General features: G+C 35.4%; 7 protein-coding genes across 10 annotated transcripts in view; 3 read left to right on the forward strand and 4 right to left on the reverse strand.

The window, feature by feature from the left end:
- Positions 1 to 2,210: 2,210 nt before the first annotated feature.
- Positions 2,211 to 3,546, reverse strand: LOC111459611. The gene has a single exon (XM_023102599.1). It carries the CDS (start codon positions 3,343 to 3,345, stop codon positions 2,404 to 2,406), a length of 942 nt encoding a protein of 313 aa, XP_022958367.1. The 5' UTR covers positions 3,346 to 3,546; the 3' UTR covers positions 2,211 to 2,403.
- A 3,835-nt stretch (positions 3,547 to 7,381) lies between these two features.
- LOC111459679 (transcription factor bHLH118-like) lies at positions 7,382 to 8,262 on the reverse strand. Its single transcript, XM_023102691.1, has 2 exons — positions 7,904 to 8,262; positions 7,382 to 7,817 (listed from the first exon to the last, which is right to left on the reverse strand). Exons 1-2 carry the CDS (start codon positions 8,225 to 8,227, stop codon positions 7,383 to 7,385), a joined length of 759 nt encoding a protein of 252 aa, XP_022958459.1. The 5' UTR covers positions 8,228 to 8,262; the 3' UTR covers position 7,382.
- A 1,225-nt stretch (positions 8,263 to 9,487) lies between these two features.
- On the reverse strand, positions 9,488 to 11,713 carry LOC111459745 (subtilisin-like protease SBT1.8). The gene has a single exon (XM_023102774.1). The coding sequence runs from the start codon at positions 11,702 to 11,704 to the stop codon at positions 9,488 to 9,490; it is 2,217 nt and encodes a 738-aa protein (XP_022958542.1). The 5' UTR covers positions 11,705 to 11,713.
- A 922-nt stretch (positions 11,714 to 12,635) lies between these two features.
- On the forward strand, positions 12,636 to 14,743 carry LOC111459504 (40S ribosomal protein S13-like). The gene is made up of 5 exons (XM_023102442.1): positions 12,636 to 12,786; positions 12,903 to 12,975; positions 13,121 to 13,259; positions 13,354 to 13,540; positions 14,477 to 14,743. The coding sequence occupies exons 1-5, from the start codon at positions 12,764 to 12,766 to the stop codon at positions 14,508 to 14,510; spliced, it is 456 nt and encodes a 151-aa protein (XP_022958210.1). The 5' UTR covers positions 12,636 to 12,763; the 3' UTR covers positions 14,511 to 14,743.
- Positions 14,744 to 15,242: 499 nt separating this feature from the next.
- On the reverse strand, positions 15,243 to 20,585 carry LOC111459503 (maspardin-like). Of its 2 annotated transcripts, XM_023102441.1 has the most exons (9): positions 20,358 to 20,585; positions 19,947 to 20,072; positions 19,507 to 19,526; positions 19,326 to 19,424; positions 18,519 to 18,661; positions 16,864 to 16,972; positions 16,289 to 16,396; positions 15,964 to 16,104; positions 15,243 to 15,891 (listed from the first exon to the last, which is right to left on the reverse strand). In XM_023102441.1, the coding sequence occupies exons 2-9, from the start codon at positions 20,011 to 20,013 to the stop codon at positions 15,484 to 15,486; spliced, it is 1,095 nt and encodes a 364-aa protein (XP_022958209.1). In that variant the 5' UTR covers positions 20,014 to 20,072; positions 20,358 to 20,585; the 3' UTR covers positions 15,243 to 15,483. The 2 variants fall into 2 exon arrangements, with proteins under 2 accessions (XP_022958209.1, XP_022958208.1); XM_023102440.1 differs by lacking the exon at positions 19,507 to 19,526 and having other exon boundaries at positions 20,358 to 20,584.
- Positions 20,586 to 21,816: 1,231 nt separating this feature from the next.
- On the forward strand, positions 21,817 to 24,603 carry LOC111459514 (primary amine oxidase-like). Its single transcript, XM_023102456.1, has 4 exons — positions 21,817 to 23,200; positions 23,280 to 23,393; positions 23,488 to 24,032; positions 24,129 to 24,603. Exons 1-4 carry the CDS (start codon positions 21,896 to 21,898, stop codon positions 24,337 to 24,339), a joined length of 2,175 nt encoding a protein of 724 aa, XP_022958224.1. The 5' UTR covers positions 21,817 to 21,895; the 3' UTR covers positions 24,340 to 24,603.
- Positions 24,604 to 26,240: 1,637 nt separating this feature from the next.
- The window catches only part of LOC111459536, a 1,319-nt gene continuing 894 nt past the window's right edge, over positions 26,241 to 26,665 (forward strand). Inside the window, exon 1 of one of the 3 annotated variants that reach the window (XR_002713308.1) lies at positions 26,241 to 26,609. Coding sequence is in view for 1 of the 3 variants with exons in the window: in XM_023102488.1 (XP_022958256.1) it covers positions 26,550 to 26,609 (60 nt within the window). In the remaining 2 variants the exon portion in view is untranslated. The remainder of the gene's footprint in view (positions 26,610 to 26,665) is intronic. The other 2 variants (XM_023102490.1, XM_023102488.1) reach the window with 2 other exon arrangements.

Below are 26,665 nucleotides of genomic sequence, written 5' to 3' on the forward strand. Positions count from 1 at the left end.
AAAAAAAAAAAAAAAAAAAAAAAAAAAAAAAAAAAAAAAAAAAAAAAAAAAAAAAAGAGGGAGAGAGAAATTGTATAATTAGGGTTTATCCAAGGATAAAAATGCAAGGGAGTAGTAGAATCCTGTAATTAATGGGCTTGGAATTTGGGCCGGAAGGTCAGACAAGCCTTTGAAACGGAAATTAACATGCAGCCCAATAAAAGGCTCAAACGTGTACTTCCGACACTAATCTCTTGAGGCGATTTTCATTTTTCTTGTCCATTTCTTCCTTACAAATTGGTCAAAAGAAAAACAAATCCCATAAATGCTCATATGTGTAGACAAAACCAAGGATTTCTCATGCCTTTTAACTCAAACCCATTGATTTTATATGCATGGTAAACCTGTGTGCCAACCTCTCTCATTTGAACAACTCTGTTGCTATAGATACATCGAAACTATCTGTATCAAATGTCTGACTTATGAAACTTTTAAACAAACAACAAGAGAATAGAATAAATTAATATTAAGTTAATGATTTTTATGTCAAGCTGTTACACAAGTAGGTGGTTGAATCATTAATGTGAAGCCTTGAAATTTAGGGTCAAGTCCATTTTTAAAGGCACGGAAATAAGAGTGTGACCACCTACGGTTTTTATTCCTCTTTTACAAGGTTAGCCTTTATTTGGCAATTGGGTCCATACCCATTATTTTCATTCTTTCTCATTTTACCATTTTACTTTTTCCTTTTTCTCACTAAATTTTGATATCAAAACTTTACTGACCTACCACCCTAAATTATTGTAACATTACTCAAACTACCTTATATTTCTTTTGAAAAAATGGCTTCATTCAAAATTTCGCATTTTTTTTAGTGAACTGTTCAATTAAGTTGGATATTTATTTGTAGTATAGTATGTTAACGAATGGGTAGTATTGTCGTGAGGATTATCTAAGCGATGTTGGTAAATGTTCCCATCCAAGTGACGAGGAAGAGAACAAAGAAAATTAATTTACAAGAAATATTAGTGTGAAGCGAAAAAAACAAGGTAACTTTTTCTTTAATTAATAGTGTTTTAGAAACGTATGCGACGTTAAAGCACAAAAGTGAAATTTGGAACTTACGATAAATGTTAAAAAAAGCATAATTGTTTTTTCTGCTTGCGCCGACATAAGTTTTGTTTGTTAATATCATTACTTACTACTCAAAGTCTACTGGGTTTGACCAGATAACGTTTAAATTTATTATTTCTAATTTTCATGTTTCAATCGATCTACCGTATTAAATGATATAGATCGTTTTTAATTATTGTTGATATAACAGAGATATATATATATATGTGGTAGGAAAGTTTTACGTCATATTGGTTATATTTTTTAGAGAAAGTTGACACATGGGCCGGTCCATTTGAATTATTTGGATACTTAATCAAGTCCCGGGTTATAGGACAAGCCATATATATGTTTACTAAAAATATATTTGTTAGTTTTTAATTAAAAGAAACTTTATAATCCAACATTTTATTAATTTAAACTAATAATAATATCAAAATTTGAAAATAACTTACGTAAGTTTTAATAAATCTCAATAACATTGAGTTAAGAAAAATTTTAAATTATTGTTTTTTAAAACAAATTTACTCATCCAATGAGTATATGGAAATCCAACTTAAACTTTACTGGAATGAACCAAATTTAAGGATTGATTATTGAAAATTGGGTCAGTTCGGCACAACCAAAAGTGTGCATTAAGCCCACTAACCTTGAGCCCAAGCCTAATTTGGGCTTTTTTTTTCAGGTTCAGGCTCGACCAAACCAACCTAATGACAAAGGTGAGTTAGTATGGTATAGGAATACAAACATTTGCTTAGTATGATAGGAACGATTTATTAAAGTTAATTGTGCTATGTAAACTAAATTAAACTAAATATAGATTATAATTAAATATTTCATAGAATTATAGGACAAAGACGATAGGGACAATTCATAAGGGTGAGTTAAAATGATAAAATTCAAAGAAATAAAAAATAAAAAAGAAAAATTTCTTCCCACGCTTGAAATGATTTCAAAATGGTGGAAATATAATGTTTCGTAACTTTAAATGAAAGCATTTGTTCATCTCAACCAAACACAAAAATATATATATAATCCATATGACTAACAAATATTTAGAAAATTTGATAATCTTGAAACTAAAATAAAATTAAAAAAAAAAAAAAAAACATCTAAATTTGGTCCTGGTAGATCGATTCAAGCTAAAATTTTCACTAAAAATCCGTAAACAGAAACATGTAGAAGGAGCGAAATCCAAACAAGTTGTGTTTGTGTTCGCAAATCAATTCCAAATGTACAATAAAAATCTTCATTTTAGTAATGTTACAAAAAGAATATAGCTCTAAGACTGACCAAAAACACCTTCAAATCTCAGCGTCGACGAGACGGTGGCAAATATTCATGTTCGATCGACGGCAAAGTTCGAGTCCCCGGAGCGGTCGGAGCTCTGACGTGTCCGACCATTGAAACCTGCAGAGCTTCCTCTTCGTACGCTCTAATTTCCAGCTCCTCCATTCTCGTCCTCTTCTTCACTCTAACAAACATCGCCACCAAAAGCAACCCCAACAGAAACGCTCCGATCGCCGCCCCAATCGAGCTCCCAATCGCTACCTTCCATGGCCGCTCCTTTTTCTTCAGCTCCACCGGCTCTGGCTCCTCCACTACCAACCCAAAATGGCCCTGTCTCAAAACAGAGCATATCAATGGCGAAATTTCCTTCGCCAAAGTCACTCTCCCATCCCTCTCAAAGCTCGCACAAATTGGCCTCATTCCCGAAACATTCTCCATTCTCGTCGAGTTTCTGAAGTCTATCGTGATGGGTTTTTCTCCGGCGGATATTCCGACCTCAAATGGAACAGCGGAACTGGAACTATTACTGTAATAGCCGGAATTATAAGCCAAAAGCCCCAAAATTGAAGACACTAATTGGTAACCGGTTAAATGGTAGTTGTTGAAGTAAATGGAGGACCAATTGGAGCCCAAATTTTGTCGGATGATTACGATTCTTTCCGCACATGGGTTCAGAGAAACGCCGACACCCAGATGGAATTCCTTCACCCTGGCGCCGTACCGCCGTAAACTTCCGCATCGGAACCTGGCCGTGTCGACATTGACGCCGGAGAAATTTTGGGGCAATGGGACGTTGTGAAGTGTCCCTGTTTTGATTGTGTTGTCGAGGGACTTGAATGTGTAATCTCTGATGTAGAGATCGAGGAGATGGGTTGATTGGAGTTTGTGGGGCTGAGCTTTGAGGAACGCCATTGATGAGGCCGACGAGAAGAAGAAGAAGAAGAAAAAGAAGAAGAAGCCCATCGGAGAAAGGGTTTGAAGGGCTGTTTTGGTGCTGTCTTTTGCTGGTTTTCTTGTGGGAATGTATCAAAAGAAGAGCTCTCGTTGAATGGCGATGCGAAGGAAGCAGCTTTTCCTTCCTTTCCCTTAGTTAAATCTGTTAGATGTAAAAGGAAATGAAATTGGTTTGATCTGTGAGGTTCTCTGAGTGAGCTGTAAGGAAGAGAAAAGAGAAAAGGGAAAGGAAAAGTTGTCTTTGTTGCATTATTTTATAGTTGAATTATATATATCTATATATATATAGCCTTTTGCTTTTCATTCCTACACTAATAAATTTTAATATGTTCAAATTTGTGTACAGCTTTAAGCTTCATTTCCTTTTCTAAGTAACATTTAAATGTTATTACTAATTAGTAATATCCAACTGGAAGGTTACCCAACGTATAATTGTTTAAGCTTTTATCATATCTTATATCTTTAATTTTCATTCTAATCAAGTCCAAGAACGTGACCCTTTGCTAGAAATAGATCAAAATCTTAAAATTGATATAAAATGGGGTAAGATGATGATAATTTCTTGTACTTGAAGCGTTTAATTTGATAGAAAGATAAAAAAGAGGAAATGGTCTAGAGATTTGAGGATGGAGTCAAACAGGGGGGAAAGGTAGGGAAATTGGAATGATTTAGGAGTGTGGAACATGATAATGATGTTTCTATCGCGTGCGAGGCCTTTAAGAGAAAATAAATAAATAAATAAATAAATAAAATCAAATACTTCCCATCAATTTTAAATTTTTTTATATGGCAATTGATAAAAAAATTGAAAATTTAGACAAAATACAATATTTTTTAAAAAATTAATGGTAGATGTATGACAAGTTTAAGGATAAAATTTCTGTATTTTCTAGAATATATATATTTACTTTTTATATACATTATTAGATTTAATTTTACATTTAAAGAATAATATGAGAAACTTCCATAAATAAATATTTTGACCAAAAGATTAGAGAATACAATGTTGTCAATGGAGCTAGGTTCAAGTTGTTATGCTGATAAATTTAAGTTAGTTTTTCTTACACGTGGCAGTTTTTTTTTTTAATAAGTTAAACCTTAATTTAAAAAAAATAAAGATAAAAACTCGAGAATGCTAAAAGTGGTTCAACCGTGGGCTTGTGAAGGCCACGGTGACCATAGGCTTGGGCCGTAAATGCTCAACTCAGGAGGCCCAACTCTTCATTTTTCTCCATTTTTCAGTCTATCGGACATAAATTAGTTTTTAAAATAGTTAAAAACTACTTTTATCATTTTTAATATGTAATCTTATACTTTTAAATGCGTTTGATTTATTAAAATGATTAAAAAATTAAAAACACATTTAGGAGTAATTAAATTTTATCGATAGACTTTGTAATAGTATATATCATCCATGTAACAATTATTTTTAAATTGAATTCGCAACATATAACTTAGTTGAAAAGATATTGTAACATCCGAGTAAATGAAAGATACATAAATGAATTGAAACCACCTCTGAATAAGAGTGATCACGAAAATAAATTAATTGAAAAATATTATCAATACTAATAAGGTGCACATTTCTTTAACAACATCACTATGGTATAGCCGTAAAGTATATATTATTTTGCACTTCACATATTATTAAGCTTAAAAAGTACTGGTACTTTGTTAACGTAGACGAATTTCTAATAAGATATTTGATTAAGGCTGTTGTGGCATGTTATTAATATGTTTTTGAAGTGACGTAGATAATAAACGGATTTATGAAAATAACTTGTTAATTAATTAACTAAATATAATTATATAGGTTTAGAGGGTAGACTTGTAATATGACAGAATGAATAATATTAAAGGCAATTCATTTAATATATAGTTTGATTGCATGAAGTTTATTGTCACGTGATGCTGTGCTCTCCCACATGGGTTTTCACTCAAAAACTTGGAATATGTTTGATTAATGTCTCACCCCTTTTATAAAATAAATAAATAAATTATATCGTATCTGAAAAAAAAAATGTAAAGAATTGATTAATCATTAAAATATATATTAAAAAAATATATTGTCTTGACATAATTTAATAGGTTACGTGTTAATAACGAAACTAGTTAATGAATTGTATGTTGAATAAATTTATAACGTGGTCCACGAGGTTAAAAAAAAATAAATTTATAGGCGAAAACTTACAAATTTATAAACATTAATTAAACTAAAATTTAAGTTTATAAACACTCTTTTACTTGTAAATTTCTTATTTGTGTTATTAATATTTTTAAAAATCGAATATATATTTTTTTAATTTAGTGAACAAAAAATGAAAATAATTATGAACGTATTTTGAAGAAATGAAAACTCAAATCAAATGGAGTAAGATTAATAAATTTGTAGCATAAATAGAAATTCAATACTTTAATCCCTAAGATTAATAGAAATTCAATTAAGTTCTAAATGTATGCCTTAAGATGCGCATCTAACTAAATAAAGAGTAATATACATTAAAATAAGGAGACGTATAAGTAAAAGAGTTTTAAAATAATTAATTAAATCCGTAGTCTAATAAATGAATTAATTACCGACGTAGTAAAAACACAAAAAAGTGAAGGGAAAAGCAATGGTCGGCCGCTTCCCATACTCATGCATTCAATTATTGACCGTACTTCCCCTTTTATTTATTTATTTAATTAATTTATACATTTTAAACCCATCAATTTAAATTATATTTCAATACAATAAAACCGCGTTATTTTATAGCGAAAGAAAAAGAAACTTATTTTAATAACCAATAAAGATAACACCTCATGTAACATATTTTTTTTTCTTTTTAATACATGCAAATATTTCATGATAATATATTTTTATTAAAAAAAGTTTTCTTTAAAGGTTTATAATATCGAAAGAGTTATTAAAAAATTATTTTTAAATGTTTGCTAAAATAATTGTATTAAATAATGAGAGGGAGATGGGTGAGGCATTGGAAAGTGTGCCACATCATCCCTTCTTGTAGTATAATTCTATTAAATAACATTGTAGCTTTTTTTCAATTTGGGTCGGTATTATATAGCTTAATATTGCACTCTTCTGTTTAATATATCTATCTATATTATATAACTTAATAATGCTAGCATATCAATTTAATCGTAACATAATTAAAATTGTGGAAATATTTATAAATACAATCAAGAAGATTTTAATGTGTAATAGTTGCATGTACTTATGTTATATTTTAATTTGTACATTAGTTGTATTTAAACGTGTAAATTATTTATAAAAAAAAACAAAAAAAAAACAAAAAAAAAAGACAAAAAACAAAAAACAAAAAACTTCAAACCCAGCGTTTACATAGCAGGGCATGGCCCTCTGCTTCGAAAACGTGTCGGGATTATTACTCGATTTGACAATAAAAAATGACAAAATGTATAATGTGTATGAAAACAAAAAATAAATTTATTTATTTTTTAATTTATAATTTAACTTTCACTCTAGGATAATAAACATATAAATTTATAATTTCCCCCTTTATTGGAGACAATTTGCGTAAGCATTGGATTGGAAGTTTGTCGACCAAAAAGCATAGGTTTTAGAGTAAGCGGGCTTGCAGATGTGGGATTTTGTTAATGATTCTTTCAGATTCGTGGCTTGTCACATGAGTTTGAATTTCATATTTCCGTACGTGAAAAGAAGTATAAATATTTTCATATACTAGACGCTCGCTAATTAGTACGACATCTTCAGAATTGTAACTTTCCTATAGCATATAAGCTATTAATAAGTTTTTTTTTTCAGTATTATTTATTATCTATGATTATTATTTTCTTAACCAAGAACATATTTATTGCTTAATAAAATCAACTATGCATATTTCTAATTTTGTCTCTATGATTTTTGTGTCGTGTGTGACTAATAAATCTTATTTAAGATAGTAGAAAATCTCATATGAAAATTATTAAAAGGGATCGATACAATATGACTAACGATGCTTATATTATTGAATATAGAAACGTTCACAGTGTAACGACCACATTGAATTTTTTTTCCTATAGTTCTAATTCAAAAGAAAATATTCCAAATTCATTAACTTATGTTGCAATTCGGACACGTCGATACTTGGAGTATGGTTGGAATCAACGAGAGTTTGGCATTCGATGGTGTGAATGAAGCTGTCATTTACTTTGGTGGAAATGTAGCTAAGGATTTCGAGCCCTTCGGTGGCTAAATCTCGAAGAATGTTGGAAACAGGGAGGTTGTGTTGGGTGGCAGTGTTTAAAACAACTTGAACTCCTCCCGATTCATTTCTGGCCCTCACCAACACCGAATCCCTTTTAGAGGAATCAAGGGTCTCCACCATGGTAGCCACTGGATTTTTGTCAGACACCCTTTTCAGCTCGTCTCTTTTATTACACAAAACTTGAATCCTGCTCTGCATATGTCGAATGTACTTCACTGCTTCCAGCATATGGTCACATATCGACCGTTTTCCCTATAGAAAAGGCAATGTTAATTTGTGGGTTGGGGCGGGGGAGAGAAACAAAGGTAGAATAATGAGATAAGGTGGGCGTGTTTTACCTTGAGATATTCATGAGGGAGAAGTGAGCGAAGAGTGGCGTAAAGAGAAGCCATATCTTGTCTCCTCTGGCGCTCCACATCTCTGTGCATAATCTTCTTCTTTTTGTGTTCGTTTGGGTTCATATCGCCAATATCATCGGAACTGTTGGCCGGTGGTTTTTTCCGGCGGCCATTTTTGGGCTTTTGAGTACCACTTTTATTGTTGTCCAAGGGAGAGATGGAGGGAAACTGAGGAACAGGAATATCTATGCAGGAAAGTGAAGGGAGAGGGAATAGTTCTTCTCCCAAGTCATAAGAAAATGGGGATCCAATGTTGTCATTCATGTTTTACGACACCCAAAAGACACACAGAGATGGATGGATTTTGAAGCAAAAATGAGCCTCTATTTATAACCACCACCAGTTTCCAAGGTCTCTCTTCGGCGCCTTTTTGTTTAAACTGTTGACTTTAGAATGATATACTTTATAAACTTTAAATTATAGCTTTATTTAATTCTTATTCATTACTATTTGGCATTTATTATTGTACTATTATTATTATTATTATTATTTTCAGATCCAGTCTCTGTATTATATTTTATTACCCGAAGAATCTGCCATCAAATTTCTAAATAAAGGCCTAAAGATTCGTACTTCCCTTTTTGGAAAATTTAAAATGTATGAACTTAGCTCTGAGACATTAAAAATAGCCACGGACGTAGAATAATATTATATTAATTTGGGTAAAATATTATATAGTTTTAATTTATACAAATATTGCTGTCAGTTGGAGTCCGAACCACTCACCATTTTGTAACCTTATTATATAATATGTTTCAAATCGGAACGAATCAGTTATTTATTTTAAGCACGTCATCAAGGACATAAATAACACAAATTTCCATTATTTTGTAAACATATCTGCTTGGAGTAATTAGGGGAACTCATTTTTCAAATATCACATGCTTTCTCGGATACAAAAAAAAACACGAGCTTAAGTTAAGATTTTAAATGAATTAAAAATGAGAAAGATTATAAACTCGTAATCCAATTTTAGTGTAAAGTTTGAAACTAAAATTATTATACAATCAATTTTATTAATAACTATATAATTTATTCACTTAAAGATGAAGGTTCAAATTCTTACAGAAACTCCACCATTACCTAACAACAAAATTGTAGTATTTTTTGGTCGGAATTTATTCCAAGTCAATTCCAGCCAAAATTATAGTCAACCTTCAATTTTTCAAAATTTAATTACCATCGGCTAGTTTTAAAATATTGATCTCATTAAAATAAAATAAAAACGGCTGGAGTTAATTTTGACGACTACCCTAAGATTAGCAGATTAGTATTCTCTTAGCCGCATACACACTTCAAACAACAGACACTGCCATTTATTGTTCAATAAGTTGGTTGTAACAACCCAATCTTACCACACACGTATTAATTATTTTATAATTTAATCATAAATCAATTGTTGGTTAGAGTATACATAGATATAATTACATTAAACAAACTATATTATTCGTATAAAATTGCAGTATTAGTGAATCAACACATTGGTTTAATTTTTTTATTATACGGAGACGCAAATTTTTGGTCTCATGCAAACTTAAAAGAGATCGGACTTCTAACGACGTGTTTGTCGGAAACCCATTTGAGATATCCTTTACCAAATTCTGTTGAGGGACTAATCGAACCAATTCTCTTGAACGTCACTGAAAATGTCACTTTTTGGTTAATCTTTGAGAAGAATATCTTACTTGGTCGGATTGTTACAGAAATGGACGGCGGTGCTTCGACCACGGCAGTATAAACTTCACGTCCACACCCGACATTCGTTACTGTTCTTGTAAATGTTTGCGGCGGTCCTAAAACGACCGTAAATGATGGATAGTTGAGGTCTCCTTCGGGAATGCTTGGTTTTGCCAAACAATTAATTGGTTTACGGGCAATTGTTGCAACTTCGTTACTTTTGTATCCCAATCCACAAAGATAAGGAATGTAATCATCGGGTTGAATGTCATAAACTAATCCTGGGTCGGCTGCTTTTGATGGGTTGACATGACCGGCGCCAGTTGCAAACAAATCCGCCGGTTGTAAATTTTCATCCACAATTGGTTGGCCTTCAAGATTTGTTATGTCAGCGGTTGTCATTATGGCGGATTTAATGGCGGCCGGTGACCAATCAGGGTGAGAGCTTTTGATTAGAGCTGCAATGCCGCTGAGATGAGGACAGGACATGGATGTTCCTGAAATTATGTTGAATGTTGATTTTGTGTTTCTGTTTTTGTCTAAGGGAAATGGCCATGCGGCTAAAATGCTGACACCTGGACCGGTTATGTCGGGCTTCAAAATTCCAGGGCTTGCAACGCTGGGACCTCGAGATGAAAAAGAAGCTATGGCGGGTGAAAAGTTGTCATCGCCAATTACGGTTCCTTTGAAAAGAATTGTGGCTGTTGGGTATGTTGTTGAGTTTATGTAGGCTTTGATCTTCAACGCCGCCTTGTGGCTGACGTGGCTTGCCGGAAGAACGTGAGCATCTGCTTCGGTACTGAACCCATCTTGTTGTTGGTTTAGGAGGATCATGGCGGCGCCCCCTGCGTTCTTGACTTCGGTCCCTTTTGCAATTCTTGCAATTCCTCCTCCTCTTTCGCATACCACAACTTTTCCCTTTACGTCTATGTCTTTCAATGATCCTTCTCCACACAAAGCGGCTGTTTGATTCTTCTCACCAGCGTAAACAAGTGGCAACAATGTTGGTGGGAAATCACTTGGTTGGAACAGAGATTCGCCATCAAATTCTTCTCCATTTCCAAGCTTTGCAGCGGCTTTGATTCTTCGATCAATGGTGCTGGCTGCAACCGTTAGAATCCACGGCGCTTCGTTGGACAATGTGGCTTTAAAAGGGCCTGAATTAGCAGCTGAGCAACTCACAAAAATCCCCTTTTGAATGGCTGCGAATGCACCTATGGCGACTAAGTCTTGGAAGAATGGAACCGATGGGCTCCCAAGCGAGAGTGAGAGCACATCGACGCCGTCTTCAATAGCGGCATCAAGTGCTGCGAGAATGTCGGTATCAGGGCAGTCTTCTCCAAAGCAAACTTTGTAAATTGCTAGATGAGCTAAAGGGGCCATGCCAACGGCCGTGCCTTTAGCGTTTCCCAATGCCTCAGCGCCCTTGACGAAGGCACCAGCAGCTGTGCTCGCTGTGTGAGTCCCATGACCATCTTCATCAATAGGAGAGTCATCCATCATTGTCTCTCCTTTCAAGGCTTTTGTTGCGAGATTAAAAGATCTGGCACCTATAAGCTTGTTGTTGCAGGCTGAGAAATTAAACTCGCATCTTCCTTTCCATTTGGGTGGCGGTGGTGGCATTCCCACATCATCAAATGAAGGATGGCTTGGCGCAATTCCGCCATCCAACACTCCTATGATCACTCCCTTTCCAAAGTTTGAATCTTTCCAAAACCCAAATTGGCGATTCAATCCAAGAAAATCAGGGGTGTGAGTTGTATGCAATTGCAATATCCTTTCTCGCCTTGCTGACACAAAACCATCCATCTCTTCCATTGCTTTCACTTGTTCTTCACTTAGTCTTGCAGCAAAACCACTCATCACATTTCGATATGAGTATAGCAAACTCGAACTCGACGGTAAGAACGATCGATGCCAGATCTCGAGATCGTCCGTTGTCTCTGGTTTCTTCACATGGACAATGTACGTTTGAAGATTGATCAACGGAAGCTCAGTCACTAAAGCCCCAACATAATGAAAGTTGAGCAATAGAAGAAGAAAAAGAGAAGGGAAAGCAACCATTGTGTAAGGGAAAAGGCTAATGCTTGATGCACTTGGTGAACTCACCGAAGAGGATGGTTTATATTGGGGAAGTGGCCGGCAATTGTGTATGAAACTTTCAAACGCATTAAAAGATAGCAATTGGAAGGTTGTGGTGAGGCCTGCAAGGAGTTTTGGCTTGTCAAGTTGAATGATTCGTACTGATAGCAACATGAATGGACTATTAAGTTTGTGAAGTATTAGTTTATAGGCTTTGAAATTTGTTGTTATCTAACTTGACTTCTTACAATGATCGGCATTTAGCTGTGAAACTTAGCTCTTGTTTTTTTAAATCTCAACAATATTTAACTTGGGATTTTTTTTTTTTTAAAAAAAGCTTATAAATGGCGCATGCGTAAATATGAGTCATAAGATAACAATACGTGGACTCCTCATGGATGTAAATTTGGGCTGAACAATAAAAGCCCATCAATTGATTCCTCATAGATGTAAATTTGGGCTTAACAATACAAAGCCCAACAAGCGATTCATCATGGATGTAAATTTGGGCTGAACAATAAAAGCCCATCAATTGATTCCTCATGGATGTAAATTTGGGCTGAACAATAAAAAGCCCATCAAGCGATTCCCCATGGATGTAAATTAGGGCTGAACAATAAAAAGCCCATCAAGCGATTCCCCATAGATGTAAATTTGGGCTTAACAATAGAAAGCCCATCAAGCGATTCATCATGATGTAAATTTGAGCTGAACAATAAAAAGCCCATCAATTGATTCCTCACGGATGTAAATTTGGGCTGAACAATAAAAAGCCCATCAAACGATTCCTCACAGATGTAAATTTGGGCTGAACAATAAAAAGGCCATCAAGTGATTCCTCATGGATGTACATTTGGGCTTTAACAATAAAAAGCCCATCAAGCGATTCTTCTACCAGTTGCATGATCATATTTACGTGTCCGTATAAAATGCTCTGCCAAGGCTATCTAGGGTTCTGGTTATTCGGCCGTCGCGGTAGAGCAACTCTTCTCGAACTCCATAGCTAGGGCAAACAGAGTTCCGCTGCCTTAGACGTTAACCATGGGTCGTATGCACAGTCGAGGGTTCGTTTCTAATCTCCGATTTGCTTCCGTTTCATTTCTACTTTAGCTGTTGGTTTCATTAGTTGAATCTGGTCCGTATTGTTCCCAACATTGACTGCATTTTCTCCATTTTGCAGTAAGGGTATTTCCGCCTCTGCATTGCCCTACAAGAGGACGCCGCCAAGTTGGCTCAAGATCTCTTCCACGGATGTAAGTATTTTATTGACTACCTCCACTGTTAAACTGATGGGGAATACTTCCTGGAAGTTCTGAGCTTGGAGGGCTGCTTTTCAGGATTTTGTTATTCCTTCAGCAATATTCTGTTTGTTATCGTTCTTATTGAATTTAAATTTAGGTGGAAGATAATATCTGCAAGTTTGCGAAGAAGGGTTTAACCCCTTCTCAGATTGGTGTCATTCTTCGTGATTCTCACGGCATAGCTCAAGTCAGAAGTGTTACTGGAAGCAAAATCTTGCGTATTCTTAAAGCCCATGGTATTCTTCTTATCCATCTCTTGCGCATTTCGATTTTTCTGTTAAGTTGTTTACGAGCATTTTTGACACTTGAGTTTGTGGTTGTACTATTTAGGGCTGGCACCCGAGATTCCTGAGGATCTTTATCACTTAATCAAGAAGGCAGTTTCCATCCGTAAGCATTTGGAGAGGAACAGGAAGGACAAGGATTCCAAGTTCAGATTGATTCTTGTTGAGAGCAGAATTCACAGGCTTGCTCGTTACTACAAGAAGACCAAGAAGCTTCCACCAGTTTGGAAATAGTAAGTTTTCTATCGTTCATCCATGTTGTCGTGCTTTATGTTGAAATTATCTAATCACTAATATAGATTCATAGTACAAAATCTGTTTTTCAAACGTTTATCAACAAGTGTGAAGAGAAACAGAGAAGAAAATACCAGTTGTTTGTTATCTTATGACAACTAATGTAGAGTAGTTATCTTTGTTATTACTATGTGGTAAATAAAATTGGGGCATATAGAAGTTGTTCTGCCTCGAGAACTGTTTGAAATTTAAGTGAAATATCATCCTCTTGGCTATTTTATTAGAGAGTGTGCTTGTGCCTTCTTATGTGACTGCTAGTCTCCTCTTGTGCATTTGAATTTAGTGATCTAGTCTATTGGTGTTAATGTGGTTTTCTGATTTCGTGAGTTTAAAACGTTTTTTGTCTTGTTTATTTTGCAAAGTTAAAGTAGTTCTACTATCATTTTATGAAGATAATTATATTTCAGTATTGATTGTTTTTTCATTTTAAATATATTTTTAGTTAAACAATATTTGGGGTGGGTGAAATTCAACCTCGCCCTCTTGGTTGAGGGTACATGCTAATTATGGCTGTCATGCTCATTTCGTCATTTTAAATGTTATTATTGTCTTTTTATGAAATGAGTAAATTTCTACACTTTATACATTTGACAGTACTGGGTATAAAGTTTTGGAATGGTGGGTGGTTCTAAATTTTATCTAAGCATAATACAGAGATTTATACTATCAAGGGCTGGAATATACTTCTGATTTATGCTTAAAATAAGTGGAACATGTACTAAGCTTATTGTCTAAATCAGGATTTCGACCTTTGTGATCCTTTGATTTCTTGCAACCTACTGACTTTAAATTGTTAGATATTGAAAATATTGTGATTCTTATTTGTGTGCATGATGGATTAGCCGCTTGTTAATCAAGTTTCTTTCTCATTGCAGTGAGTCAACAACTGCCAGCACCCTGGTCGCATAATTTTCAGTTCGGGCAATTTTCGATTGGTTCCATATGATTTGGTTTTGTCAGTGGATTGGGTCATATATAGGTTGGTGGAGTAGTGAGAGTTGTTACTTGGTTTTCATTTATGGTTTCAGTTTTTAATTTAGTATGAAATGTGTAGACTTATTTGGCCAGATTAAAAAAGCAAACCGGAAAAGATTTTGTTGCCTATAAATTATAATATGGCAGGATGTTTCCTTTAAATTTTATTATATATTTTAAACTTTATTTGGGGGAGGTATGAGGTCTGTTCTAAAATTCTGTGATATGGATGCAACGAAAACCATAAATTGAAACCTGAAGTATAGGGGGATATGTATGAGTTATGAGGACGAATTGCGGCCGAAAGTATTTTAAACTTATGTTTGCTGCTGCAATAAAAGCAATGTTCTTATGTGAAAGACTTTGCGAGTTCTTAGTTGAAGCCTTCAAAAGGCGCCCACGTCGTTATAAACCTTTTATTATCTGCGGCTTTCTTCTGTCGTATAGGAATAATGAACTGGTTTGTTCTTTCTATCCTTTGGTAGTCAACCATTAGCAATGAGGATAAAACCACATGCATCACTGTACACATGTCAATCAGGATTAACCACCTATCTGTACCTCAATTTTGCACTATTCTTCCTTGAGCTTTAATATCGATCTATTTTGTCATCTTTTTGTAATTGTATTCAAAATGATACAAACATTTGATTGTCTAACAATTTCAACATAAAAGTTTCGTCACTCTTTCAGAAAATCTGCCTGGTCTATTTCCAGTAACTACAATATTCCAGCCTTAACAAATTGACAAATCTGATAATAAAAATTTACAAACAAATAGAGTTCAAATGTAAAAGAGTGAAAAAAAAAAAAGAATTTACTGAAACCGTGAAACAAAGACCGAGGGGCCACATTGCACACAACAAAACGTTCATGCCCATCTATGCGTGCAGCAGACCAGTTACTCCTACCTGTTTGGTATCAATGGCAGCAGGTGACGAGAACCAGCTTCCATCAAGCCTAACCTCGAGCAAGTTACATAAATCATCTCAAAGTACCATAGTGATATCGCAACGACCACCACAAGTACATTATTTTCTCCACGAGTTGATAAAAGCATCTCATTTACCAAATAACAAGCTTTAGCATTACTAAGAAGCTGGTCCTTTAAACTATGAGATTCCGAACTATCTGGAGCTGGAGGTATTTGACTTTCGGAAGGTGAACTTTCATTCCGTTCATTGTTATCCTTGTGTGTGTCGTCATCACCACCTCTTTCATCCATTTCTTCATGAGGACCGCTGTCATTACCTCCTCTTGGAACTACCTGAACCAAATCTGGCCGTGCTTCTACCCCAACACGTCTCAAATGCAGCTGTCACGGACAATTTAAGATGAGATGACTAAAGATTTGAGAGTACAGAAGGAGTACATGTGTCATATTTACCTGAAGATGCAAGTTAACTTCATCGGGGCGTGAAAGAAATGGGAAATCGCCCCCTGTTTTCAAGTATGCTCTCCTGGCTCCAGAATACCTTTCATTCAGTTGATCTTTGAGTTGAAGTGGAATCGCACAGTAGTCATTTGTCTTGGGGGTGAAGTAACCATGTCGGTGGGAAAAAAAACAAGAAAGAAAGTGAGGCATGTCACTAGCAGAATTATCAAGACGTGCAAGCATCAAAACAACGAAGTCAATAAAGCACATAGTTTCAACAAATCATGACTTCAAGTTACAGCGATACACATTATGTGGCAAGTTTTAGAAGGCATACATCCATTACGGTAATAGACGAATCTGGAAGAAGAAGAGGCCCAATTGAGGCATCATCAACTGTTAGGGTCAGCCTCGATGCTAAATCTTCTTTAGAAAGCATTTCCACCTGAACAGATAATAATAAATTCAGGGCTAATAGAACTTCAACTAATCAAACATTTTGTATAAACAGTTAGCACAAATAACATGATGCTTTGACTGAAACAAAGATGAGGCCGTTCCACTAAGGCATATTATAAAGAGATGAACGCATAAACAATTCATATTACACATTAAAGCTAGCTGCTGCTAATGTCCGCATAAGAGTTGGATTAATGTAGAAAAAAGGACACGAGTATTTTGGAGAAAATTGGAAACTAAAGCTGAGAAGGATTAAAAACATTATGATAAATACAGCTTTAAAATTTTTGAGCTGATACCTAGTCACAGACATCAGTGATTCACTAAACTGTTTTAGTCAGAATTATTAACATATTGACATCCACAAGAAACAGAGAACCATCTAGAACAAATCCACTGAGCTGTGCGAGAGAGATTTGCTTGATTACAAATAAAGTTTTAAACTTCAAGTACCTGAGAAACAACAAAGTCTACGGAATCTGCAATGAACGGTTCATGAGGGCCATCACGAATTCCTGTTAAGACATACCTTTTCAGCAAAAAAGAGGGGGCCCAACTAACACTGCATAAAGCAATATCAAAACCCTGCGAGTTAATATTGAAGAAAAGTTTTATACTGAATAACATAAAATTTTTGGATGGAGGATCTTGAATTGGAAATGCGCAGTTACATATTAATGGACCATCAGAAACATATTATGACAGCATTAAAGGTAAGACTACAAATTAGACAAATAAAGCTGAACATGCTCTCGAGAGAGTTTGATTGAGGATGCTGGTAAGGCTGAAGGAACTAAATATAAAGTACAAATGCCTTCTCTTTCAGATCAGATATTGTGGCTTGAGAGTGGAAAGTCATGATAGAGAATCTCACACGTTTCAATGCACAGGAAGTTTTCAAACGGGTTGGTTTTCAAACGGCCGTAGAGGTCTCAAACCATGGGTTTCAGGCCTAAATAAATCAATTTCAAGTATGAAAAATTTCAGATGGGAAGGAGGTCCATAATGTGATGGGGGAGCAGCAAAGGCCCTGGTACAGGCATCATTATGCATTTCCATCAGGCTGGTACGTCTTCAGCCTTTCGTGTAGGAATTTATAAGAAATATCATTCTGGGAGTGAGATGATGACTGGTTTTTTAATGGCTCACTAAATGCAAGTCTCCGAGGGGTCACATTAGGAAGTTCAAAGAGAAGCCCTCCCAATCAGTGAGGTGTTGAATACGACAGAAATTTTTTTTTGAAATTATCTGCTAAAATAGGACTGATCAATAAGCAGGGAAATCAATCTGTTGGATTCGGGATTCAAAAGATTCAGCTCAGTAAAGAGAGATACATTAAAAGATGACTAGTACCTATTCTAGTCTGAATAACAGTTGGGGAGAATAAATAGAGCTGCGAGATTTAAAATGGCTACCCTTCGCTGGCCCTAATTCCTAATTGATAAAGCCTTTATAAAAACAGTCTAAAAGATCAAACCCACCATTTTAGGCAATGTCCTTGTAACATTCATGCTCAGAAGCTTTGATTACATTGTGATTAGCTGGTGTTTTCCACTTTCTAGTAGAGGGAATTGAGCAAATGCCACGTGGCTTTTAGCTTAGAGGAAAAAGGCAATGGCTTGTGGTCAAATACAACAAAAACTCATCTTTAGGAATATTGTAATGGAAGAACCATAGAATTTTCAGGAAAGCATCTAGAGATGGTAAGAAATTGTGGCATCTAACTTATGCATTCTCTCCAAACCATATTATAAACATAAGAATTTAGGAAAGCTAATTGGACCGCTTTTTTGTATGTTCCCCCAGCTTGGAGTTATCCCTCTCTTATTCTCCTCATTTTATCAATGGAAAAAGTCTTTAGTGTCTGGTTCTTTTTTTTTTTTCTTTCTTTTTTCTTTTTCAGGCATGCACTGGACGTAATGAGAACATATCTAATTTCTCAAAAATTGCATTTCTAACTTCTTAGCAGCTGAGATTTTAGCAATAGACATAGGGAATTCTTTGGGTATCAATAATTTACAAAATAACAAAAGTTCTTCAGCTCATAAATCTACCAAGGAAGGAATGAAATAAATTTAAGAAGAAAAGAAACGGAACCAGGAGCTTACATTGGAGCCCATGGCATTGCTGCAGAAAAGTTTTTGGTCTCAATAAATGAATTGGATAATATCAAAGATTTAACGCGTCTTGGGCGATGTTGAGCAAAAAGTTGTGCTAGAAATCCCCCAAGTGAAGTGCCATAAATATGTATCTGTTAAAAGTACAGATGTTAAGCTTTAGAAGTCTTTAGTTTGTCAATCATTTCAAACCATAAATATTGTATATATGATGCACTTAGTGAAAAACAATGTTAGTATGCATCTATTATGCCATATTTGATGAACAGAAGCTCAATAAACCAGCTATCACTATAGATGACATCTACTATCACTTTCTCACTAGATCAACTTCTATCACAAATCAAATCAGCCAAGTTACTCTCCTACAATATTTAACAGGCTATTGTGACAAGTCAAATCCGATATATAACATATTTACATTATCTACATCCAGATTCCAGAGATACTCAAAGCCTGAAGTCGATATTACTAAATATTCCTGTATCATGCTTACCAAAATCAAAATTTGCTCAACCATGGTACCTAGAAATATTTCTTCTCTTCTAATAGGTTTGTGGCTATGTAACACAACAAAACCTAAAAAGTGGTTGATGTTCATCAAAATCTTGTTTCTAGATTGCAGCTTAGCTGTTCTGACTTAAAAACATAACAACCTCAACAAATGCACCTGTTCACACTTCAAGTTAAATGCAAGCCAGTTCATCTACAAGAGTAGAAATGGAGATGTATTTATGACAAGAAAGCACAAAAGACAATAGAATAATGTTACGAGAGTGACATAAACAAAATCCTTACATGATGAACGTCTATAGTATCCAAGAACTTTTCAAATGCTTGAATCCACTCTTGATGTTTCCATACACGTGGAATATCGACAGAAATCACTCGGTAACCCTGTATGTAAAAAATGATGTAATTCTGCAATATGTTCCCAATGTAGTTGAATGCACAACTCTACAAGTAACAGTAATAACACCTTGGATTCACAAACAACAACTGAAAAAAAAAAAAAACTTGAAATTGAAAAAATCAACAATGAACCGCCAGGTCGCAGCCATTCCAAATTAATATGAAGCATGAAATAATTAGAAACAAAAGTTATCTAGTAAAATTAATTGATGAAGATAAAGGAATCTCCAGTCACATTTAACTTAAAACGCCTATAACATTAAAGACAAAGAAACGATAAACTCTCCCCAGAAAAAAGGTCAATAACGTAAAAGAAATTACGAGACAGCCCTATCTTTTGAGTTTCCTCTAAAAGGGAGGAAAAGAACCGGACCAATCGCATTGAGCCTTGAGAAAATTGCCAATTCATTTAACAAATACCCCGCATAGTTCATGTTTTGTGGTCTCAGTAGAGAATCGATGAGGGCCTACTAAAGTAAACTCCCGAACTAATTCAAAAAGAACAACCTTCATTGCCAAAGAGAGTATTTGTTTGTAGTAGACATCTGCCGTCCCCGCTATTCCAGGAAGACATATAAGAGGAGGTACAACTTTCGGGCCAAAATCATAGTATCGCCATTGCTTGGTGCCAATCTGCGAGAGTAAACATAATCCTCTCGATAAGAGTGAAAATAAAGCCCATAGAGAAGCAGCGAAACCTAGGAAACGCAAAAGGAAAAAAAAAATCCGCAGACCATAAACTTAATCAAGAAACATGTATATTTTCTACACATCTGGAAACCTATGCTGATCAATTACAATCATTACTGGACTAAAACAAAGAAGAAAACAAAGTCATCAGATGAAATCAATGCAACTAACCGCGTAAAGAAAAGGCAACAAAATGGAAATCGGAGGAGAAAACAAAGAGGAACGTACCGGAATCCGATGAAGGGGGACCTGAGACTTGAAGTAAATGAAATCGCCGGGCGCCGAGGAGACGCCTTTCAATCCCATATTACAGGATCATGTTAATTTGATCTGAGATTTCTGTTCGAAAGCTCTAAAACCTCTCGCTCTCTCTTCTGACCTCTCTCTGTTCTTCTGATCTTCTCTCCCAGAATTTCTTGATGGCTAGCGAAAACCACGTGGCTTGCCCTTTTTTCTCTTACTTATTGTTTTCTGTGTTTTGGGCAATTTGCAATTACACACTGTTTGTCAATAATCTTATGTAATTAATCCATAATAACATCAATAATTGAGTTTACAATTTTGAACCTCCCTCTCTTCTCTTGAATCTATGGTTTTAAATTCAAGAAATTACAATTTAGGGTAAAATTTTAAGGCTATGTTTTTGTTTCATTAAAGATTTATTGTTTATCTCCGTTCTTTTATTGTTTAATTGTGAATAAATTAATGTAAGGTGGGAATCTCAAGACAGTCGCTTAAAAAATGTTTAAAAAATGAATAAGAGAGAAATATTATTTTTTTCTCTTTCCTTAATTGTTACTGAATTAAGGTATTTTGAGATTTCACATGAGTTATAAGGAGGAAGGAAACATTCTCTAAGTGTGTGAAAACTTATCCTTATAGGATGTGTGAGATTGACTATCACACTGGCCACAGTTTTATAAGTGTGTGAAAACTTAACCTTATTGAACTTCTTAAAAACTGTGAGATCGACGATTATACTGGCCAAAATTGGCAAGTCTTGTTACGTATTATGTTAAAATAGAATAATCATATTTGGTTGGACTTTTCCAAATAAAAGATTTTAGAGTGAAAAAAAAAACCAAACCATCACCTAGAGGGAGGGAGGAAAAAGAACGGCGAGAGTGACCCATTTGGCCATTTAGAATTATAACTTTTATATATATATATATATATGGAAGACTTTATATAATTTGAACAATGAAAATCCAAGTGAAGTTTATATAAATATTTTTAGAATAGGATCATATATTCATATGATAATAACATAGAGGAGCTCGATTCTCAAAAACAAGTTGTATAGTAAAAAAATGTTTATTTTAGTTATACCTTAATATAATTATAAATGAGAATCTCGATAAGTGTTTAATTATTTATTTATGATGGGACAAATTAAAACATCATTGGATCGTAATCTAATTTAATCTACCAAATAAGGGATATAATAAAAAAAATTAAAATATATGAAGTAGAAATATGAATATTGTACGTATAAACAAATGATAAATACAAAATATATAGTTTTTATAATGTTATTAGTGGAAAATATAAAGTTTAATATCTTTTAAACTTTCTACGCCCAATAAATACAAAGTATAAAGTTTGTAAGATTATTAGTGGAAAAAATAATTACTATCTTTTTTTGCCGTCACAAATGATTCCCAGATTTGTTGTTTTTCCATTATAAAATCCCCGCAATCCTGCGCTCTTCACTACCACTATCTTCTCCAGAAATCAGAGCGATAGAGAAAGGCCAACGCCAAACCATGGCAGCCGGAAAATATCTCCTCTACTCTTTCCTGTCGATAACCACAGCCTTTGCTCTATTTTTCGCTTGGCTCCACCTCCCCTCTCCTCCACTCAACGCGGCAGAGCTTTTCGACTGCGCCGCCTACTCCCCATGGTGCACCTCCAAATCCCAACCCACTACCCTCGACGACCAAAACCCCACGCGCCGTCATGACCACGCCTCCGACATCCCCCACCACCCTCTCGACCCACTCACCGTTCAAGAAATCACCCAAGTTCGTTCAATCCTCTCTTCTCATCCTCTCTTCAGATCCTCCCCCTTTTCCATCCACTCCTTAGTCGTCGAAGAGCCCCAAAAGTCCCTCGTCCTTGAATGGCAAACCGGCGACCCTCTGCCGCCTAGAAAGGCTTCGGTAGTCGCACGTGTCGACGGTAAATCCCACGTGTTAACCGTCGACCTGACCTCCGCTAATGTCGCTATCCTCCGAACGGGCCCACATTCGGGTTATCCGACGATGACGGCCGAAGAGATGTATACTGCCACGTGGGTACCGATGAAGAGTGAGAGATTCAATCAAACGATTCTCGACCGTGGGATTGCTCTCTCAGACGTATCCTGCTTGCCCATCTCGACCGGATGGTTCGGCGCCACGGAAGAGAATCGGCGGCTGATCAAAGTCCAGTGCTACTCCATGAAGGACACTGCCAATTTCTACATGAGACCTATTGAAGGGTTGACCGTCCTCGTTGACTTAGACGCTCAACAAGTGATTGAAATTTCCGACAAAGGGAAAAACATCCCGATTCCAAAAGCCGCCAACACCGATTACCGATACTCGGCGCAGCCGCCGAACAAGGTAATGAAATTGCTAAATCCGATTTCAATCGAGCAACCGAAGGGGCCGAGTTTTAGTGTAGAGGACGAGCATTTGGTGAAATGGGCAAATTGGGAGTTTCACTTGAAACCCGACCCGAGAGCCGGGATGGTGATTTCTCGGGCCAAAGCTCGGGACCCGGATACGGGGATTTTGAGGGATGTTATTTACAAGGGGTTTACATCGGAGTTGTTTGTGCCTTACATGGACCCGTCGGATGCTTGGTACTTCAAAACCTATATGGATGCGGGCGAATACGGGTTCGGGTTGCAGGCAATGAGTCTTGACCCGCTTAATGATTGCCCGAGAAACGCTTATTATATGGATGGTGTTTTTGCGGCGGTGGATGGGAAGCCGTACGTGCGGCGGAATATGATTTGCTTGTTCGAGAGGTACGCCGGAGATATTGGGTGGCGGCATGCGGAGAGTCCGATAACGGGCTTGGATGTAAGTGATGAATTGAGCTGGAATCTAATTGAGATTTGGAATGATTTATTAATAATATATATAAATCTGGGTGGAACAGATCACTGAGGTTAGGCCGAAAGTGACGCTGGTGGCGAGGATGGCGGCGTCTGTGGCCAATTATGACTATATTGTCGATTGGGAGTTCCAAACTGATGGGCTCATCAGAATCAAGGTTTCAACTCTCTTCTTCTCGAAGAATTTTACTCAATTTTATCTTCTTCATTTTAAACCCAAAAAATTAAATACGTTTCGAATTGGAAGTACAGGTGGGTCTGAGTGGAATATTGATGGTGAAAGGCACATCGTACGAGAACACGAACCAGTTCGCCGGACAAGATCTCTATGGCACTCTGTTGTCGGAAAACGTCATCGGAGTAATCCACGACCATTTCGTTACGTTCTACTTAGACATGGATATCGATGGCTCCGACAATTCATTTGTAAAGGTGAATCTCCAAAGGCAAATGACTTCCAGAGGAGAATCGCCGAGAAAAAGTTACCTGAAAGCAGTGAAAAAGGTAGCTAAGACAGAGAAGGAAGCTCAAATTAAGCTCAAATTGTACGACCCATCGGAGTTTCACATTGTAAATCCCTCTGTAAAGACTCGGGTCGGTAATCCAGTCGGTTACAAGGTGGTTCCGGCCGCTACCGCCGCTAGCTTGCTGGATTTGGACGATCCGCCGCAGAGGAGAGGAGCGTTTACGAATAATCAGATATGGGTTACGCCGTATAACCGGAGCGAGGAGTGGGCGGGCGGGCAGTTTGTTTACCAGAGCCATGGCGAGGATACCCTTCAAACATGGTCGGACCGGTAAGTATTTACCATTCAAACTTGGTGGGACATTTTTTAAACCATTTATATCTTTTTATATATAAAAAAAAAAAAAATGGATGCATTTTTCTGTAGGGATCGAGGGATTGAAAACAGAGATATAGTGGTATGGTACACATTAGGATTCCATCACGTGCCATGCCAAGAAGATTTTCCAATCATGCCGACCGTATCAGCGAGTTTCGATTTGAAGCCTGTAAATTTCTTCGAAAGCAATCCAATACTCCGATTTCCACCCAACACCATTGAAGACCTTCCCGTATGCAAGGCTGCTGCCTCCGCTTGAACATCGACCACCAAATTCCCTTTCAGATATAAATGTAAGCAAGGGAGGTTTGGCAGATAGGGCCATGATGTTGTTGTTGTTGATGTTTTGATTTGCAAAATAAAGTTGAAAGTTCATATTTGAAAAGATGGGTAGTAAGGAGTGTCGTGTTTAGGAGAAATGCTAATGCAATCATGTAAAAAGAGTACCGATGAATTATCTTTGTTGATGCCTTTAATTTCATAACATTTTATAAGTTCATCAATTCTTCATTGGGGAAGATTCTATACGGACCCAAATTGTTGTCTTGTTTGCTCGGTGGATGTCTTTGTCCAAACGCACAGAGGCTATGGAGCTCTGTCTTATTCAATTGTGGGAATCTACCTTATGCAAATATCTACCCATTCTCTACCCAATGACCCTTCAATATCAGAATCCAAGTTTGATTGGTGGATATAATTTTCATTTTTAGAAGAAAAAAAAAATTAAGATAAGGAAGAGAACAAAAAAAAAATGTTATCGTATGCCAAATTCGGATTCAACTTGCGGACAATCTCACATTAGTTAGGAAGAAGAAAGAAACGTCCTTTCTTTGCTAAGTGTAGGGAGGATAATATCGGCTACCGACAAACTTTGCTATAGAATCAAAGAGGTAAAATGGGTTAGATCATTGAACATTAATTTTGGGTTGGGCCAAGCTTTAGAGTAAGTTGAATTGGGCTCGTTTAACCTCTTGGATTTATGATTTTAAGAGACGCCAAATTAGACATAATATTTCAATCATATTACATCTAACTATATAAGAAGATTATTTAAATTTTATGCTTATTTGGTTAACTCTAAATTATTATTTCACGGAAGACTAATAAAACAAAATTGTTAAAAAAAAAATTATATCAAACAATTAATAAAGCATGTATAAGAACAAATTTATTCAACTTCAAATCACATTGTTATACATATGGAAAGATAAAATGATAATTTTTCTTATAAAAAAATTAACACATAAAATGTAAGAGAAAAATTATTTGACCGAAACTCGTGTCGGTAGAAGAAAAAGAAAGATCAAACCTTATATGGAATACTAGGGGGCTTTGTATCATACATTTTTCTTTTCTTTTTATTGTTTTTGAGTTGAAGGTTTGTATTATATTTTAAAAATAGAGTATAAATGGTAGGTAAAGAGATTTAAATTGTTTGTAAATAAAAAAAATTAAAAAAAAAAATACTGAAAACAATTGAAGTTTTCCATAAAAGCTACAAAAGAAATGATTAATATTAGAAATACAAGGGGTGGATAGAATTTGGTAGAAAAATAAAAGAAGGCGGTGGCTATTTTATCTTTCCGAATAAAAATTAAATTCAACCAATATTTCTTTCCAATATATCCTTCAGGATACCTTTTCAAATATGATAACTTCACAATTTAATTCCCAATATTCATCAATAATACATATTTTTTTTTATTTTATACTTTTCTATAAAAAAACGTGTAATAATTTAATGTAAAGATGGAAAAATGGTTGTATATACTATATCCCACCTATAAAATTTATTCGTTTTGGAATATAAATTCAATCTATTCACTTATATAGGATTATAATTTATACAAAATAATATAAAATGCTTTATTTATAAGAAGATTCGCGTATTAAATATCAACTTAATTTAAAGTATAAATTCAAGCATTTTGAGTCATATCGCATAAAAGTAGAATCTTTTCGATGGATTTGTATTTATCAATACAATTTTTCTTTTTAATTTTAAATACTTAAAATTTGAACATGTTTATAAGGTTTTTTTTTTTTTTTTTTTTTTTTAATTTGGCAATCAAATTTCGTTAAAGAAATTGTTGAAGGTGGGTAATTTAATATAAATCTAATATTTTTAATTTTTTTTATAAGATATTGGTTGACAAATTGGGGAATATGAATAAAGAAAACCACGGTGGCAATCCAATCTAAACACGTCGGATAAAAGTGGGCAATGTCAACGGTCAACCATATCTAATTATTTCTATTAATAAAAAAAAAAAAAGGAAAAGAAAAATCCATTTGTAATGCCTTGGAGAATAAAAGCCCCACCCCAATTCAAAAAGAAACCCGTTCAGTTTTCAGAGCCAAAACAGAAATTGTGACCTGCAGAGGAAGAAGAACACGAAACCCTAGATTACGAATCGAGTCGACAGGGAGGAGTTCAGATATAGAGAGAATCGTACCGGAATATTGGAGATGAAGCTTGTTTGGTCCCCTGAGATGGCTTCCAAAGCCTACATCGACACCGTCCAATCTGTAAGAAATCTCCTTTGATTTCAAATTTCTGTTTCGTTTTTTTTTTTTTTTTTTTT

Source organism: Cucurbita moschata, unplaced genomic scaffold (genome assembly GCF_002738365.1).
Source record: "Cucurbita moschata cultivar Rifu unplaced genomic scaffold, Cmos_1.0 Cmo_Scf00022, whole genome shotgun sequence".
NCBI lineage: Eukaryota > Viridiplantae > Streptophyta > Magnoliopsida > Cucurbitales > Cucurbitaceae > Cucurbita > Cucurbita moschata.

Coding starts and splice junctions, on each gene's coding strand:
- LOC111459745 (XM_023102774.1), bottom strand. CDS start 11,704: ATGGTTGCTTTCCCTTCTCTTTTTCTTCTTCTATTGCTCAACTTTCAT.
- LOC111459503 (XM_023102440.1), bottom strand. CDS start 20,435: ATGGGATTGAAAGGCGTCTCCTCGGCGCCCGGCGATTTCATTTACTTC. Junction 19,425..19,946: donor TACTCTCTTTGGCAATGAAG/GTTGTTCTTTTT, acceptor TTTTACATACAG/GGTTACCGAGTGATTTCTGT. Junction 15,892..15,963: donor AAGTTAACTTGCATCTTCAG/GTAAATATGACA, acceptor TGTCCGTGACAG/CTGCATTTGAGACGTGTTGG.
- LOC111459679 (XM_023102691.1), bottom strand. CDS start 8,227: ATGAATGACAACATTGGATCCCCATTTTCTTATGACTTGGGAGAAGAA. Junction 7,818..7,903: donor TCCCTCATGAATATCTCAAG/GTAAAACACGCC, acceptor CCTTTTCTATAG/GGAAAACGGTCGATATGTGA.
- LOC111459514 (XM_023102456.1), top strand. CDS start 21,896: ATGGCAGCCGGAAAATATCTCCTCTACTCTTTCCTGTCGATAACCACA. Junction 23,394..23,487: donor ATGGGCTCATCAGAATCAAG/GTTTCAACTCTC, acceptor TTGGAAGTACAG/GTGGGTCTGAGTGGAATATT. Junction 24,033..24,128: donor CTTCAAACATGGTCGGACCG/GTAAGTATTTAC, acceptor ATTTTTCTGTAG/GGATCGAGGGATTGAAAACA.
- LOC111459504 (XM_023102442.1), top strand. CDS start 12,764: ATGGGTCGTATGCACAGTCGAGG. Junction 12,787..12,902: donor GGTCGTATGCACAGTCGAGG/GTTCGTTTCTAA, acceptor TCCATTTTGCAG/TAAGGGTATTTCCGCCTCTG. Junction 13,541..14,476: donor CTTCCACCAGTTTGGAAATA/GTAAGTTTTCTA, acceptor TTCTCATTGCAG/TGAGTCAACAACTGCCAGCA.
- LOC111459611 (XM_023102599.1), bottom strand. CDS start 3,345: ATGGGCTTCTTCTTCTTTTTCTTCTTCTTCTTCTTCTCGTCGGCCTCA.